General features: G+C 38.3%; 1 protein-coding gene across 1 annotated transcript in view; it reads right to left on the reverse strand.

The window, feature by feature from the left end:
* The window catches only part of STARD9 (StAR related lipid transfer domain containing 9), a 113,996-nt gene that overhangs the window by 24,617 nt on the left and 75,461 nt on the right, over window positions 1-13,918 (reverse strand). Inside the window, exons 20-22 of the mRNA XM_056345141.1 lie at window positions 13,298-13,401; window positions 10,997-11,044; window positions 2,948-3,138 (exon numbers count right to left, since the gene is read on the reverse strand). Coding sequence (XP_056201116.1) covers window positions 2,948-3,138; window positions 10,997-11,044; window positions 13,298-13,401 — 343 coding nt within the window. The remainder of the gene's footprint in view (window positions 1-2,947; window positions 3,139-10,996; window positions 11,045-13,297; window positions 13,402-13,918) is intronic.

A 13,918-nucleotide genomic window follows, 5' to 3' on the forward strand; every position in this document is an offset into this window, starting at 1 on the left:
TTTTTAATAAAATAACCGCTCCACAAAAAGACTTAGCTTTTCTGCTTTTGTTACTGTCCCCCATATTTCATACATGCTAAATATGCTCACCAACCAATTAACTTAATTTGATAATAAAATATGTTACCTCTGCTTACACACTTAGTTTTCTCTAAAGGTTCAGAACCTGATCTTTGCACTCAATGGGGAAGCAGTAGAGAACACAGAACACCAGGTGGATTTGTTTTAAACCCTGGGTGCAAGACTACTTTATACCATGCCGGGGATGTGGCTAGAGCTTTTTCAGAGTGCACTGGCTTCAATCTGAGCTATGATGAACGGTAACAATCAAAAGAAGGGATTACTGAGATTTCCACTGCCAGATCGTGTCTGATGGCTTGGACATGTTCTCTTAAAGCAGTTTATTCATTTTTGTGCTGCTATAAAAATATACATATTCAGCTGCACAAAGCAAACACAAATATATCCTTAGCTGAAAAAGCAATGTAAAAATCATAGGCAAGCTTTCTTGAGAAGGAGAGCATTTCTTAACAGACCAAAGCTTTGCAAAGCACTTATGTCTTACTAGAAGCAACATTTTTTTGGCTGGGTTTACCTTCAATCTGCAGTCCTTTACTGAATAAGCAATCTTTCTTTGCTTATTTAGGGGGTTAGGAATTAAGAGGTATTTAAGTCTGATGTGGTGAAGGAAGGCTACCCACAGCTCTGCACAGCTGAGCTGTAAGAAAGGAACTTTGGGTTGTGGAAGTTTCCCTGATGTAACAAATCATTAGTGCACAGGCAATGTCGGCATCACTTGCTTGGTGATCTTTTAAACATATTTCATTGGTGTCCCCTACCACAATGAGTCTCCTGTCCTGTTTGTGTTGGCAGCTCTGCACATAGCACGTGCACAGAGGTAGGAATTCTAACTCTATGGTTACCCTAAGGATAAAAGGGATATATTTGATTAATTATTTTTGTTAATTTTTCTTAATAACATTGTTAACTTTCACATACAACATTTTTTTCTCAAATCTATTTCTACATCGGTTCTCTTTAGCATGTTTCTAGGAAGCAAACTATGTGGCAGATGTTTCCCTGCAAGAGAGCTTCAAGCTCTAAGATGCTAATTAATCTCTGCTCACAAACTTGCCTCTGTCAGGGGCTGAGAGGCACAGAAGGCACAGAAAATAAAAAGAACTTTGGTGGGCTGCCAAGTGAAGAATTGTATTTGGCTGGCCAGAACTACCTGCCTGGCTAAGTGTAAAGGGAACACAGCAAAACCAGCAGAACTAGATGGAAGCAGAGAATCAGTCTACAGAGTCATGAAATAAAGACATTTTTTGGGAACTGTCCTAGTTCTCTCTATTATCTAGATATCCTAAGTCCATTTCTTCTGTATTCCATCCCCACAATTTCCTCTTAACCAATTCATTGTGGCTGGTACAATTACAAGACAGCAAACTGCATAAGTTTGGGTCTGACAAGTTTCAAAAAATTCAGTTTTCTTCTTCCAGGAACCAATAGCAGGTTTTGCCAAGCGGGGGCAGTGCCTCTGTAATAGGCATATTTTGCTTATCAGGAAACCTGGATCAAATCGTTAATTAGAAGACAAACTAGAGAACACTATAACCACCCAATTTCAGTAGTCAAAAATATCTCAAGGTTTAAAACGTTCCCAAATCAGTCTATAAACTCATTAAGGGGCAGCCCAACCCCACCAAGACAACTTGCTGATTATGTCTGCCAGCATGCAAAGCAAGTACCTCTGGGGCCAGGAGCCACTGGCACTAAAAAATACCTCCTCAAATAGACTGTGGCTCCACTTTCTGACATAGCTATTTGCCTTTCAAAATGATCACTGATCTAGCCTTTAGTACTCTTGCATATCACTGTAGAACTTCCTAGAAGTAACTCCTGTTTGAACAGAAGAATGTCTCTCTTCCTTTAATCCAGTTTTGGTTTCAAACAAATTCAGCAGTGGAGAATGCAACACCACTAATTAATCATCTATAAGGTAAACAAAACTGGCATCTTACTTTTAATATTAATTTGTCACACTTTAGTTTCTATGACAGAATATCTTCATATATTTTTCTTCACACTATAAAAGGGGTGTGTGGTGTAAAATATTGACTATATAAAAGCCAGTGAAACTCTCTTTCCCTTAACTGGGGCTGGGATTTTAGCTCTGAACTTTGTGTCCCACCTACTTCTCAGGTGCGCTTTATTTGTTTTGATTGTTTAAAACTCACATAGCAACCACAGAAAACTCAGTTTGAGCTGCTGTCTTATGTCATGGCTCCATTTTTCCTAATGAGTGAAAATCATTGAAAGCACATGAAAACGGTTTATATTGTTACAGGTGACATCATCAATGAAATGCGTAAAGATAGTACCCTAGCTGACACACGTCACTGTCTTAGAAGTGCTGCTTGGTTCCTATCGCATCCTGTTGTTAGAGCAGTTTCCCCTGAAAGCTTATGGTAGGAGTTACCACAGTCATCTCAATTTCAGTCTCCCAGAACAACTCATTGGATGAAGCACCGGTATATCACAAGAAAAACTTAAAACACAACAGTAGCTTTGGTCTACATTGCAACATGGCAGAGTTGCACTACAAGTATGTGCAGAGCAAAGCTGCGGGGAGCTTGGATGGGCAGCAGCTTGGGAGACAAGAGGCTCAGGGCCACAGATGGCATGCTGGTGCCATCTCTCCCAGCAGTGAACCTGCAGAGCTAATTAAACAGTGCTGCTGGTGCACTGCAAAGGAGGCCCTTTAGTCCTGTTAATCAAAGCTTAATAACTGTTCTCAAGCAAAAGGCAATTATAAGAGAAAACTAGTAGTAAGCTGTAATAAAAGTTTCACCCGTAATATAAAGCATAACTAGGACAAAAACATCAAGATGATGAAAGAATGCAGCAATGGAAGGGAAGTGAGAGAGGGGAAGAGGCAAGTACCCACTTTCTTGGATCTGCTGGTTGATTAGTGTTTGGTCATTTTCAAGTTCCTGCTCTGCTTTGATCTGTCCTCTCAGGATCTGCTGCTTTAAATCCTCAACATAGAGCTGCTGCCGCTGAATTTGTTTTCTGTGGAAAGCTTCCTGGTCCCTTAGTTTCTGCTTGTACTCTTCATGCACAGCATCTATTTCTCTGCTGTTAGAAATGTTGACAGTGAATTTAAACCAGAAACAAATACCAAACATTTCTAATAAAACAAGTCAACTTACTAAAGAAAGACAGACAATATTGAAGATGTTTTGTTCAACAAAGGTGCATTGTAACAAAACCTCATGATGGTAAAATAGCTGTGTACATGCACGTCACAGCAGGCTACAATCCTGTGAGTATCATAAATCCCAGGAAACATAAAAGCTCTTATCGTGCAGCAGAAAATTTCATCACAAGAAAGATAACAGCCAAAAGAATTTAAAAAATATTATCACTTTTCATTTTGCTGTACATCTTCCAAAAACAAAACTGGGGAGGAGGTATTCCTTGGTGCCAGGGAAGGTTATGGAGCAGATCATCTTGAGCACCATCACACGGCACATGCAGGACAACCAGGGGGTCAGGCCCAGCCAGCGTGGGTTTAGGAAAGGCAGGTCCTGCCTGATGAACCTGATCTCCTTCTGTGACAAGATGACCTGCCCAGTGGATGAGGGAAAGGCTGTGGGTGTTGTCTGCCTGGACCTTAGTAAAGCCTTTGGCACCATCTCCCACAGCTTTCTCTGGAGGCACTGGCTGCTCACGGCTTGGGCGGGTGCACTCTGCGCTGGGTTAAAAGCTGCTGGACGGCCGGGCCCAAGGAGTGGTGGTGGATGGAGTTACACCCAGCTGGCGCCTGGGCAGGTGGGGGCAGGTCTCTTTTCCCAGATAACTGGTGACAGGACAAGCGGAAACAGCCTCAAGTTGCACCAGGGGAGGTTTAGATTGGATATTTAGATTGGATATTTCTTCACTGAAAGGGTGGCCAAGCATTGGAACAGGCTGCCCAGGGAGGTGGTGGAATCACCATTCCTGGAGGTGTTTAAAAAATGCATAGATGTGGTGCTTAGGGTCATGGTTTAGGGATGGACTTGGCAGTCCTGGGTTAATGGTTGGACTTGGTGATCTCCGAGGCCTTTTCCAACCTAAATGATTCTATGGTTCTATTTTTATGTGTTACAAAACTTTACAACCACTACACAGGATTTTTGTCATCTAAGTACTTCACAGTGCCTTACAGAAACAACATTCTGCTCTGTTTTCAGATCAAAAATCTCCAAGCTAGAAAGGGTTACAGGCATTGCTGAGGTTACACTGGGTCTCTGGCAGTACCAAGGAAAGAACTTGATCACGCAATTCTCTGTTGGATGCAACAACTCTGTTAGGTTACTGTGCCTGTATCCGGAGCAGAACTGTGATCAGAAAAGTGACTATAAACTGTGAAAAACTGCAGGTTACTGTGCCTGTATCCGGAGCAGAACTGTGATCAGAAAAGTGACTATAAACTGTGAAAAACTGCCTTGCAGTCCCTTCCAAGATGTTTGGCTCCTGACTGTGTGCCAAAATTTTACATGCACACACAGACACAGTAACAAAATAGTATCTATTCTTAGCATGATCCATGATAATATTCAAAATACTTTAACCTTCTAAAAGGAATATATATTCTACCTGTTCACACATTATCATGAGAAATTCTTGATGTTGAAGTTGTATCGTATATAAAGGTGATATATGATCTTTGCCTGTTGTTTTGTTTCTAAACACATTATTATATGAAACCTCAGGAACTTATTAAATTATTTATTATAATTAGGTATTTATTATATTTTTATTATTATTATATTTTATTATTATTATATTTTTAAAGAGCAAAGGTATCAAAACTGTAAAAAGTCCCTGAAGATCAAAAGAAAACAAAAATATAATTTCAAAGGAAATGCTTTGGAAACATCATGTTGTTCGCAAAATCATTTGCAACACAAGGTCACCTATATGAAAAGAGCATTTGACCTTTGATACATAAGAATTACTTTAACATCTTTATTTAGAATTATAAGTATGTGTTCAAAGCAACCATTTCTACAGCAACTACTTTGATTTTGTGTGCTAGATTAGCAGACAAAATAGATGAAACAAGCAGCCAAAGTCTACAAATCTTCTGGAATACCTTTACAACTTTATTAAGCAGTGGGAAAGCTTCACTACATAAAAGCCTTAAGATTCTCAATAATTTACAATTTTAATGTGACTCTCGCTCACCTGAGGAAAACAGAATTCAGTTTGTTTTTAATGTTTACATAAATGTAATGCTGGTGAGAACAACTGAAAAGAAACATCATCTGTTCAGTTGTCTGGCACAGTGCAAATATTTAGAGTACAAACTTTGTTACTGTCATCTGCTGAATGGTTTGTGTCTGTTTGGGACCCACAGGAACAAATTGTGAGAATAGGCAACTCCAAGATCCATTTGTCCTTGGCTCGACTACAAAGATGCCAACAATCTGTGATTTGTAATTTTTTCCTCTTGGATACACTTTAGCTGATCCCCAGGAAATAGGAGTGGGATGCCTCATTTCTCATTCAGCTGAAAGAGGTTTGAATTGACACTTGACTGCAGCACTGAAACACTCGTATGGCCATCACAAATCTCCAGCTGTTCAGGTATTTGTAATGCCACCAACCACTAAGGGACAAACTCGAAGGTTAAAGCTAGATTGGTCAACTGAAGAAGAATCACTTTTCAAACATAGTATTAAAACTGAAGCATCTTGTTTAGGAAAAGCTCCTGTGGTTTTAATGATAACTCTGAGGGAGGCTTTCCCTGAATATGGCATCCAGATTACCTTCCATATTTTCAAAGGGAAATGTAATGGAGCAGCCAAATAATGTGGAGATTAAAGTACTAATCTGAGACAAAACCTCTCTGATTTTGGAGTAATTATGTCACCTCTGTGCCTTCATGTACTTAGACTGCAAGATCTTCAGAGCGCAGACTGCCTCTGGCTGCCTATGCACTGCACCTAACAGCCCTGATGTCCGCTGAAGCCTCTTCTTGCTGGTATGTCAAAACCAATAAACCTTAAGAGCAATTGTAAATGTTAAGTCTCTGCATGTACTCTGCTGATGGGGTAGTCTTTAACCTGTTTTCCTAACAGACACATAAAAGCTCTGATTCCTACGGTGGTACGAAAGTTGAAAAACGTCAGTCTAAATTTGTTATTGGACAATTCTGTGACCTTGGGCAAGTCAATGTGAGACATATGTGAGAGAAGCAAAGTACATTTATCCAAAAGGAGTGACAAGGATCCGTTAACATTGTCAAATCTCAGAAAGTCAAGTATCAATGCTCAGATTTCTATTCATTTAACACTATTAGCACCATTCTGTATGAGATTGAGAAAAATGGAGTAAATCATTGCCAATAGGGCTGAAAAAGGGAGTGTGATATTAAAACAATAGAATTCTTGTTCTGCAACTGTTTACTAGAAGAAGATTAAAAAAAAATTCCTCTTACAAAATGTCTCATATTCTTCCTAACCATGACTTTCAGTTCTAAGCCATCCTTTTCATAAAATCAATCTATCACAGTTCAAACTGATTACAAATTGAAACCCAGAACATTTAAGTATATAAAACAACTCAGTGTCGCATTTCAATCCAAAGACCTCACAATGCTCACTGAGGTGGTTAGGTAACATCTGTTTACAGCTGAGAGAGGGTCACAAGCTCTTCCCATACTTCCCAACAGTGCTGAAACGGCACCCCACATCCCTCCAAAGTATCAGAGAATAAGCAATGCAAACAACGCACACAGAAGTATGTTGTTTGCTATTCTCAGCAGCATTAGCATATTCCCTCATGTGTGTGGTAATGGCTTTTTGCTGAACTACCACAAAACTGTAAGATCCTTTCCAACAGGCACGTGTGTTTGCACACAGAGCAGAATACGATGCAGGCCAAACTGCTGTTACTAATCACAGCTCCATACTATGACTACACCCCAAAAAGGCATAGTACAGAGACATACCCATACTTTAAACCTTGGAAAAAAACCCACACACAATAAGCGCTACAGTATTATTACTGCTTTTGTTCTGGTGATGTAGCTGGTTGGTACAATTCTCACTAAAGTTACAGATTCTGTAATAAAATACTGTTGCTGAAGGTATATATACAAATTGCAGTTCTGCTACTATTTCAGTGACTCTCTTCATCTTCTAATTTTTAAGAGTTCAAACCAAAAACCAAGCAGGACAGTAAAGACAGGTCTGAATACAGAGACAGAACATTAGAAAACCCTCTTTAAGAAGCAATTTCATAAAAAGATGTCTAAGTGGAACAAAAAGATAATGAAAATTCACCATACCCACTTATATAATACAGGTATGCCAGAAGATGTTTTTCCTCTGGCTGTGAGACTACTGACTGTGAGAGCAACATGACTGGCTGGTATGGGATACAGATCTGTCCCTCACAGAAACTGCTGAAACCAAGAACATGAAGTAAGAATGCTCCCCTTCTACCTTTGAACATGCTTTGTCATGTCAGCACACTCTTGATGGTTTCTGGAAATCACACAACAAACAAATGAGGTGACAACGGCCCAGAAAGAAAATAACAGATTTCCACACACTTCATAGCTAAATCACCTAACAGACAATTTAAAGACCAATCAGTTTGTGTATCACATTTCTGAATGGTTAAACTAAAAGCAAATATCAATCCAGTTAACATAGAATTGAGTGGTCTCATCTACCTATGACAGAAAATGGCTAAATTCTTTTCACCTAAAACAAATTAGATATACTGCAAATATAGGAATACTACGAGAAACAGGAATCAAGCATAGATGAATTTCTGCCATGGCTTGTATTGCTGCCTGCCTACACAAGCAATCTATACGTGGTATAGTTTTAGCAGGAAATAATATAACCTCAGGACAAACAGAAGACAAACATCTTCACTTCACAGGTATCAAGACATACATAAAATCTTGGTTTCATGGGACCAGCATACTCTGGCACACAGCATATTAAAAAAAAAAGCAAAAAAAAAAAAAAGCAACCCAGCACAGGATTTCATAAAAGCATGCAGATTTTTAGGTGTACTAAATGCAGCAAAAAGTGTCAACAGTTACCCCTCCTCCAAGCAAACATTTTAAACCAGCAAATAAAATTAAAACAGAAAGACACCAACCTTAAATTAAAGGTAATCACAAATTAATGAGAAAATTTTCATATTATTCCGATGCTGTCCGATTGTGGAGAGAAAAATGAGATGGAAAAACAAAGTTTTCATGACGCATGCTAAATGAACCATCTGTAAAGCCACATTTTTTCCAGCCTGTTCTGTTGTCAGCTCTCCAGGATTGTATTGTGCAATTCTCCTCCCCTCTTCCCCAAACACTTCTACTGCTGATGCAGACGCTGGCGGCTGCTACAGCATAATGCAGTTTTCAGTAACTATGGCAGCAATAGCTCTGTGGTGAGGCTGCAACAAAATCTTAAGGCTCAGACAGAAACTCAAGTGAAAATAACCACTGTTGCTAAAAGCTGGAATTTGCCAGTTTTCCCAAAGAAAACATCAGTCAAGTTAGCATCCCCATTCTTCGGTCTTCCTAGTGTTCAAGCCCCATTTTTCTTTCACAGATTATTTTTTCCAGGGAAAGAAGAGTTAATAATAAAGCAGAAAAAAAAGATGTTGGCAAGGCATTTTTACACCCTTGCAAATCCCAGCACTGAAAGCAATCACAAGACAAGGTTACAAGCCTATCCACTGATATACATCCACCCCCACTTCACCCTCCCCCTCCACCCATGTCCACTCCAGGGCCCTTCTCACAGGGCCTCACAGCATCACACAGCAGCAGGCACCACGCAGCTGCACAGGATCATACATCCGCTCCTGCCTAGCACAGAGGCCCAAACCTCTCCCTTCTCCTCCCTAAAGCAAAGGGAAGAGCGATGAGGGAGATACAAAGACCTTGTATTATCATCTTTTCCAGCCTCCTGAAGCAATGCCACTTGCACGATTCAAAGCAAAAGCTGGGGGACACAACCAAAAATCAGTCAAAACAGCCAGCAGAATCAGAAACCTTTAGAAATAAGGGACCTCTGGAAATGTATACAGAGAGTGATGCCCTTCAGAGAAATTACCATCAGAAGTATCATTTGGATTTCTGATTAGCTGGTTTGCTCACAGGAAAAGCACATCTGAGCTTTTTTTTTTTTTTTTTTGGGGGGGGGGGGGCAGGTGTTCAGTCTTTCTATGCAAACCCTCATTATTTTATTTGCCTAAGCTCCCAAAACAACAGTAAGGCAACAACTTACTTTAGGCAACCCTTTAAATACACTTCTAAAACACACCTCTTTTTGGCAAGGAGTCACAAGCGCAAGATGTAGCCACACACTCCAGTAAAGGTCACCACTGCCTTGCTAAATTCCAGTTCAGCTGGAACTACAATCTACTACAGATTTTCCTCTTACAATTCTAGTCATATATAGAATCAGTTAGTTCCCCTGCTAACGCATTATATGTGATTCTGCTGTAAGTTGTAGAGTTGCTGTAATTGCCACACTGCATTTCTTTGTGAAATAAAATTTTGAGGGATCTTTTAAGAGATACAAAAGATTTCTTTAACTTGCATTTGTAAAGCACTTTGAAATTCTCAAATGAAAGCTGTTAGGAAGAACTCAGTATTATTTTTATAAATATTAGTTAAACACATTAACTATACCACATTAGAATAATAATTGTGTTGTGTTCTCCAGCATCAGATGCCATATCTATGGGCTGTTTCCCTTCCAGTTCAGTAGAATTTCGCACATACTTATAAGATACTTCTTTTCTCAGTTTAATAATGTTGGTATTTTTAAGGAAAGAGAGCTTAAACATGTTCCAAGCAGCTAAAATTAATTATTTTATTATAATTAATAATTATAATTATAATTAAAGCAGCTAAATTTAATTATTAGAGTCCAGTGTTGTATCACTGGACTCTAATGGAACTAAGAGAACAATATCATGTTTATATTTATATGCAGTATGGTATAAAGGCAATGGCAGGAGCAACAGCTTAATTACCTACTTATTTGTGGTGGTGCTATCATATGAAAACCAACACCAGTCACAAGCCTTTTGCATGTTTGCTGGCTGACAACAAACGTCAGAAGTTTGAAGTGCTGGGGCTCTTCTGCATAGGGTGTATAAGCGAGCCGCCAAGTAAGAGTACAATGGATCACACCCCTTTTCAAGGAAAGTTTCATGCCTGAAGTTTTAATATTTAGTTGCAATGGTAGAAATTTGTTTTTCCTCTCATTTGTCAAAACATTTAAACATACAATTAGAGGCTGAACCAGTAATTCAACCCATGAAAAGCAGATGAGAAAAATTAGTCATCATACTGACAGCACGAGAGATAAGACTATAAGTAATCATTACCATGATATATATGTTTATATGTTATGAAATAAAAAATCCAGAAGAAAGCAAAGTACCGTCAGTTCTTGATTAAAAAGTACTTAAACCCATGGATGACCAACAATTTCTGAATTATTTTTGTGAGCAGCTGCTGTGCTTCTTTGCATGAATGAACCATGTTCAGTGCCAGGGCTTCTTTTTTGGACACTTCCATAAAGCTGTTTTCTTCTCACCAGAAGAGAACATAATTTGTCCAAGGAATTTTCAATGTACTAGAGTATTCATAGTGCCTACTACTGACATAAAATTTAACATATTTTAGGCTTCTTACATATTGTAAATTGGTGGCATCTTCAGCATAAACCCCACTCTAGTCAGATTACACATGTGAAAAAGGTGCCATTTGCACAAGATTGAGTATGAAGAATGAACATGGTTGCCTGTAGCTCAGCTGCATGTACAGATTCTTGTTTCAATATCATAAAATCAAATTAAAGCTTGAAGCCTAGTTTGCATCTCTTCTGGAGGAAATCAGTGTAGCACACAAGACAAAGCTAGAGGGGCCAAAAAGTTCAGCATGCCTTAGACATATCAATATTCTTACCTTAGTTCAGAAGAATATTTGTTTTCTTTACAGTTTCTACATTTTTGACTGTAAAAATAAAAACAGCAAATCATAAAGATGTTCAAAAAGAAGGCAAAAATAGATGCCACTGAAGTCTATTACACACAGAGGGGTTAGTGTATTTTTCAGTAGAGGGAGACTCCAAGATGCAGACTGTTAGCATCTGGGAGAACATCAAGAAATATGAGTTCTTGTGAGATCTATCAAGTGAGAGGGGGAAGAAAGAGGGACAGACATGAACACACAGAGACACCCGGACACAGTTTGTCCTGTTCTTATATTTTCCTCTAAGCATCTCTTTCTGACAGACAAGATCCTGCACTAGGTGAACTTCCTGCTGATAAGCAAACAAGCACTCCCTGTCATTCACTTAGTCCTGTATTGCTGTTTGCAAAGTACCTCAGACACACCTTGTAGTACTTGACAATGACTTTTCTTCACAAAAGCTGGACATTTGAGAGACCAATATGTCTTGGTTTATTCTCATATTATAGATCTTAGGATAGATGTCTCAATCATAACTCCCTCCATGAGCAAAACTACTTGTCTGGACAGAAACACAGCCTTACTGGTTACTGTAAAGGAAGGCTGAGTGGATCAATTCAGTTTACCTTTGCCCAAAATCTATTCAAGAGGAAAAAAAGACCACCGGATTAAGTAGGGTGAAAGATAACTAATATTAGGCATAGTTATTAGCTTATTCCTGTAAGATGATGGACATTCATAAAAATCATGGAAATGCAATAGCATAATGCTTTTCATTTTCACTGAAGTAGCCACTTAAAACACTCTAGGTAAGTATAAGGGTAATATTAAGTAATGCTGTATGTATAGTCCTATCCAAGTGATTAAAAGAAATGATCAACACAAACAAATCTGCTATCTAAACATGGGCTGAAAACAATGAAATCAGAAATGTTTTGCAGTTTTGTCAGGTTAAAAAGGGGAATACCAAGTGCAATTCTGTGCTAAACTGTTCACAATGCCTTGGAATTTCAGCATGTTTTCTAGGACAATCAAACAAATTTCTGTGACAAAAGCTCCACCTCTGATGTTTATAATCATGTAAAGAACAACTTAGTATCTACTTTTGGCGATCATGACACAAATCCTTGTTTTAAAATTCTTTAAAATTTTTACAAAGAAAATAAAAGCAGTGATGTTCAAAATGTACCTCAGTAAAGAAATAAAATGAAATACCATTTTGTATAGAGAGGTATCACTGCAGCAAATGAAATGCAAATGAGGATTAGATACATTAAAGAGAACACAGAGAAACACACTATCCAAGGTAGAAAGCAAGCCCCTTGACTAGATGTATGAAGAGATTTTCAAAACAGAGATAACATTTTATACTCCTAAAAACAAGATGAAAACCAAAACATCCTTTAGAAAGAGATAAAAGTTTCCCAGTATGTTACCACACCAAAAACAATCTAGCAAGAAGCAGAACTATCAACAGATATGAATGAGAAGATGGTTGTTTCTTGCCTTTAACAGATCAATTGAATGTACCATGCTGAGAGAAAAAACCCATTTACATTTAAATCTGTGATGTTCTTCTTCCAGTGTTATGAAATTATATGTTATATGATATCTTAATTCATTTTTCTGATACATATTAATCACTGTCTTAATCACACCAATCCTTTCCCTTTCAGAAAGGCTCTGCCATGAAAAGCATACACTAGACACTGTGAGTATGAGTAGCTCTTCAACATTTCAGAAGCATTCTATGCCTTATTTACTGCTCAGTTTTAAAAAAGGAGAGAATCACAACGGCTTTCCGAGATGAAGGGCTCAATGACAGCTTGAAATGAAGGGAACTTATGAACAAACCAGCCTTCTGATTTCCACAACAAATTAGCAGGGATACCGAACTGGTAATAATTACCTTGCCTAAATCGTATCTAGAGAAATCCATTCTATGCACTGAAGTAAGAATATTGTAAAAATTACAGATTAGCTTATAAATCAAAACTGCTATAATGCAGATGTGCAAGTAAACTGAATTAAGGCTGTCGGACAGTCTCATCTGAGGCGTTTTCTTGATTGTGCATCAATATTCATTGTGCATCAGTAAATAATTTTTCAGGTTTGTTGTCTGGATATTGTAACACACTGTATTAGTCAGTTGGCCAACATTTTCTTGTACACTTCTATCTGATCACTTGAAAACACGATGGGACCTAATCTATATACAAGTTAGTTTTGTCTGAACCAAGTCCTGGTTTCAGACATCATCCCAGATGAAAATTTGTTTGTTAGTTTTAAACTTACTTGTCAAGAGACGGAAGGATGTAGTGAGGAGAATGGGTGCAACTTCCATCCAGGTTGAGCCAGTCCAATGCTCCACAACTCAGAATGCGTCGGGTTTCATTAACCTACAAAGCACACAATGTAAGAACAGGAAGAAAAAATATCACAGCAACCCAGGAACTTCCAAGTTATTAAAATACCACCGTTGCTAACTACTGTGTGCCATTCTGCACAATACCTCCATGTGAATTTATAATCTCACTTACACTTGTGCTTAGCCTTTGATGCTTTGCAAAACTGCTAAGTATTTGTTACTGCGTACACCTCTTCTTGTAGCTCTGTTTTAATGTGCTGCATGTTTCATTAATCAAGAAATTAAGAATGAAAACAAATGGAAGTTAAGCCCCTTATCTCAACTACAGAGGTGAGTACAAAAGGACAATGGAGCAGAAAGTATAAAATGTTACTATATGAAAATCCATTTTAAAAGGTAGATTCTTGCCAATATCAGTCGGTAATATGATTATGTCCTAAAGCAGAAAATATATGTTCTTTAAATTAGGTTTTTTAGTTATATATGCCAGTCATTTTAAGAATTACCCGATTTTTTGGAAACATTATTGAACTAGCTGACCAAATAAT

This window comes from Falco biarmicus, chromosome 7 (genome assembly GCF_023638135.1).
Source record: "Falco biarmicus isolate bFalBia1 chromosome 7, bFalBia1.pri, whole genome shotgun sequence".
In the NCBI taxonomy this organism is placed as follows: Eukaryota; Metazoa; Chordata; class Aves; order Falconiformes; family Falconidae; genus Falco; species Falco biarmicus.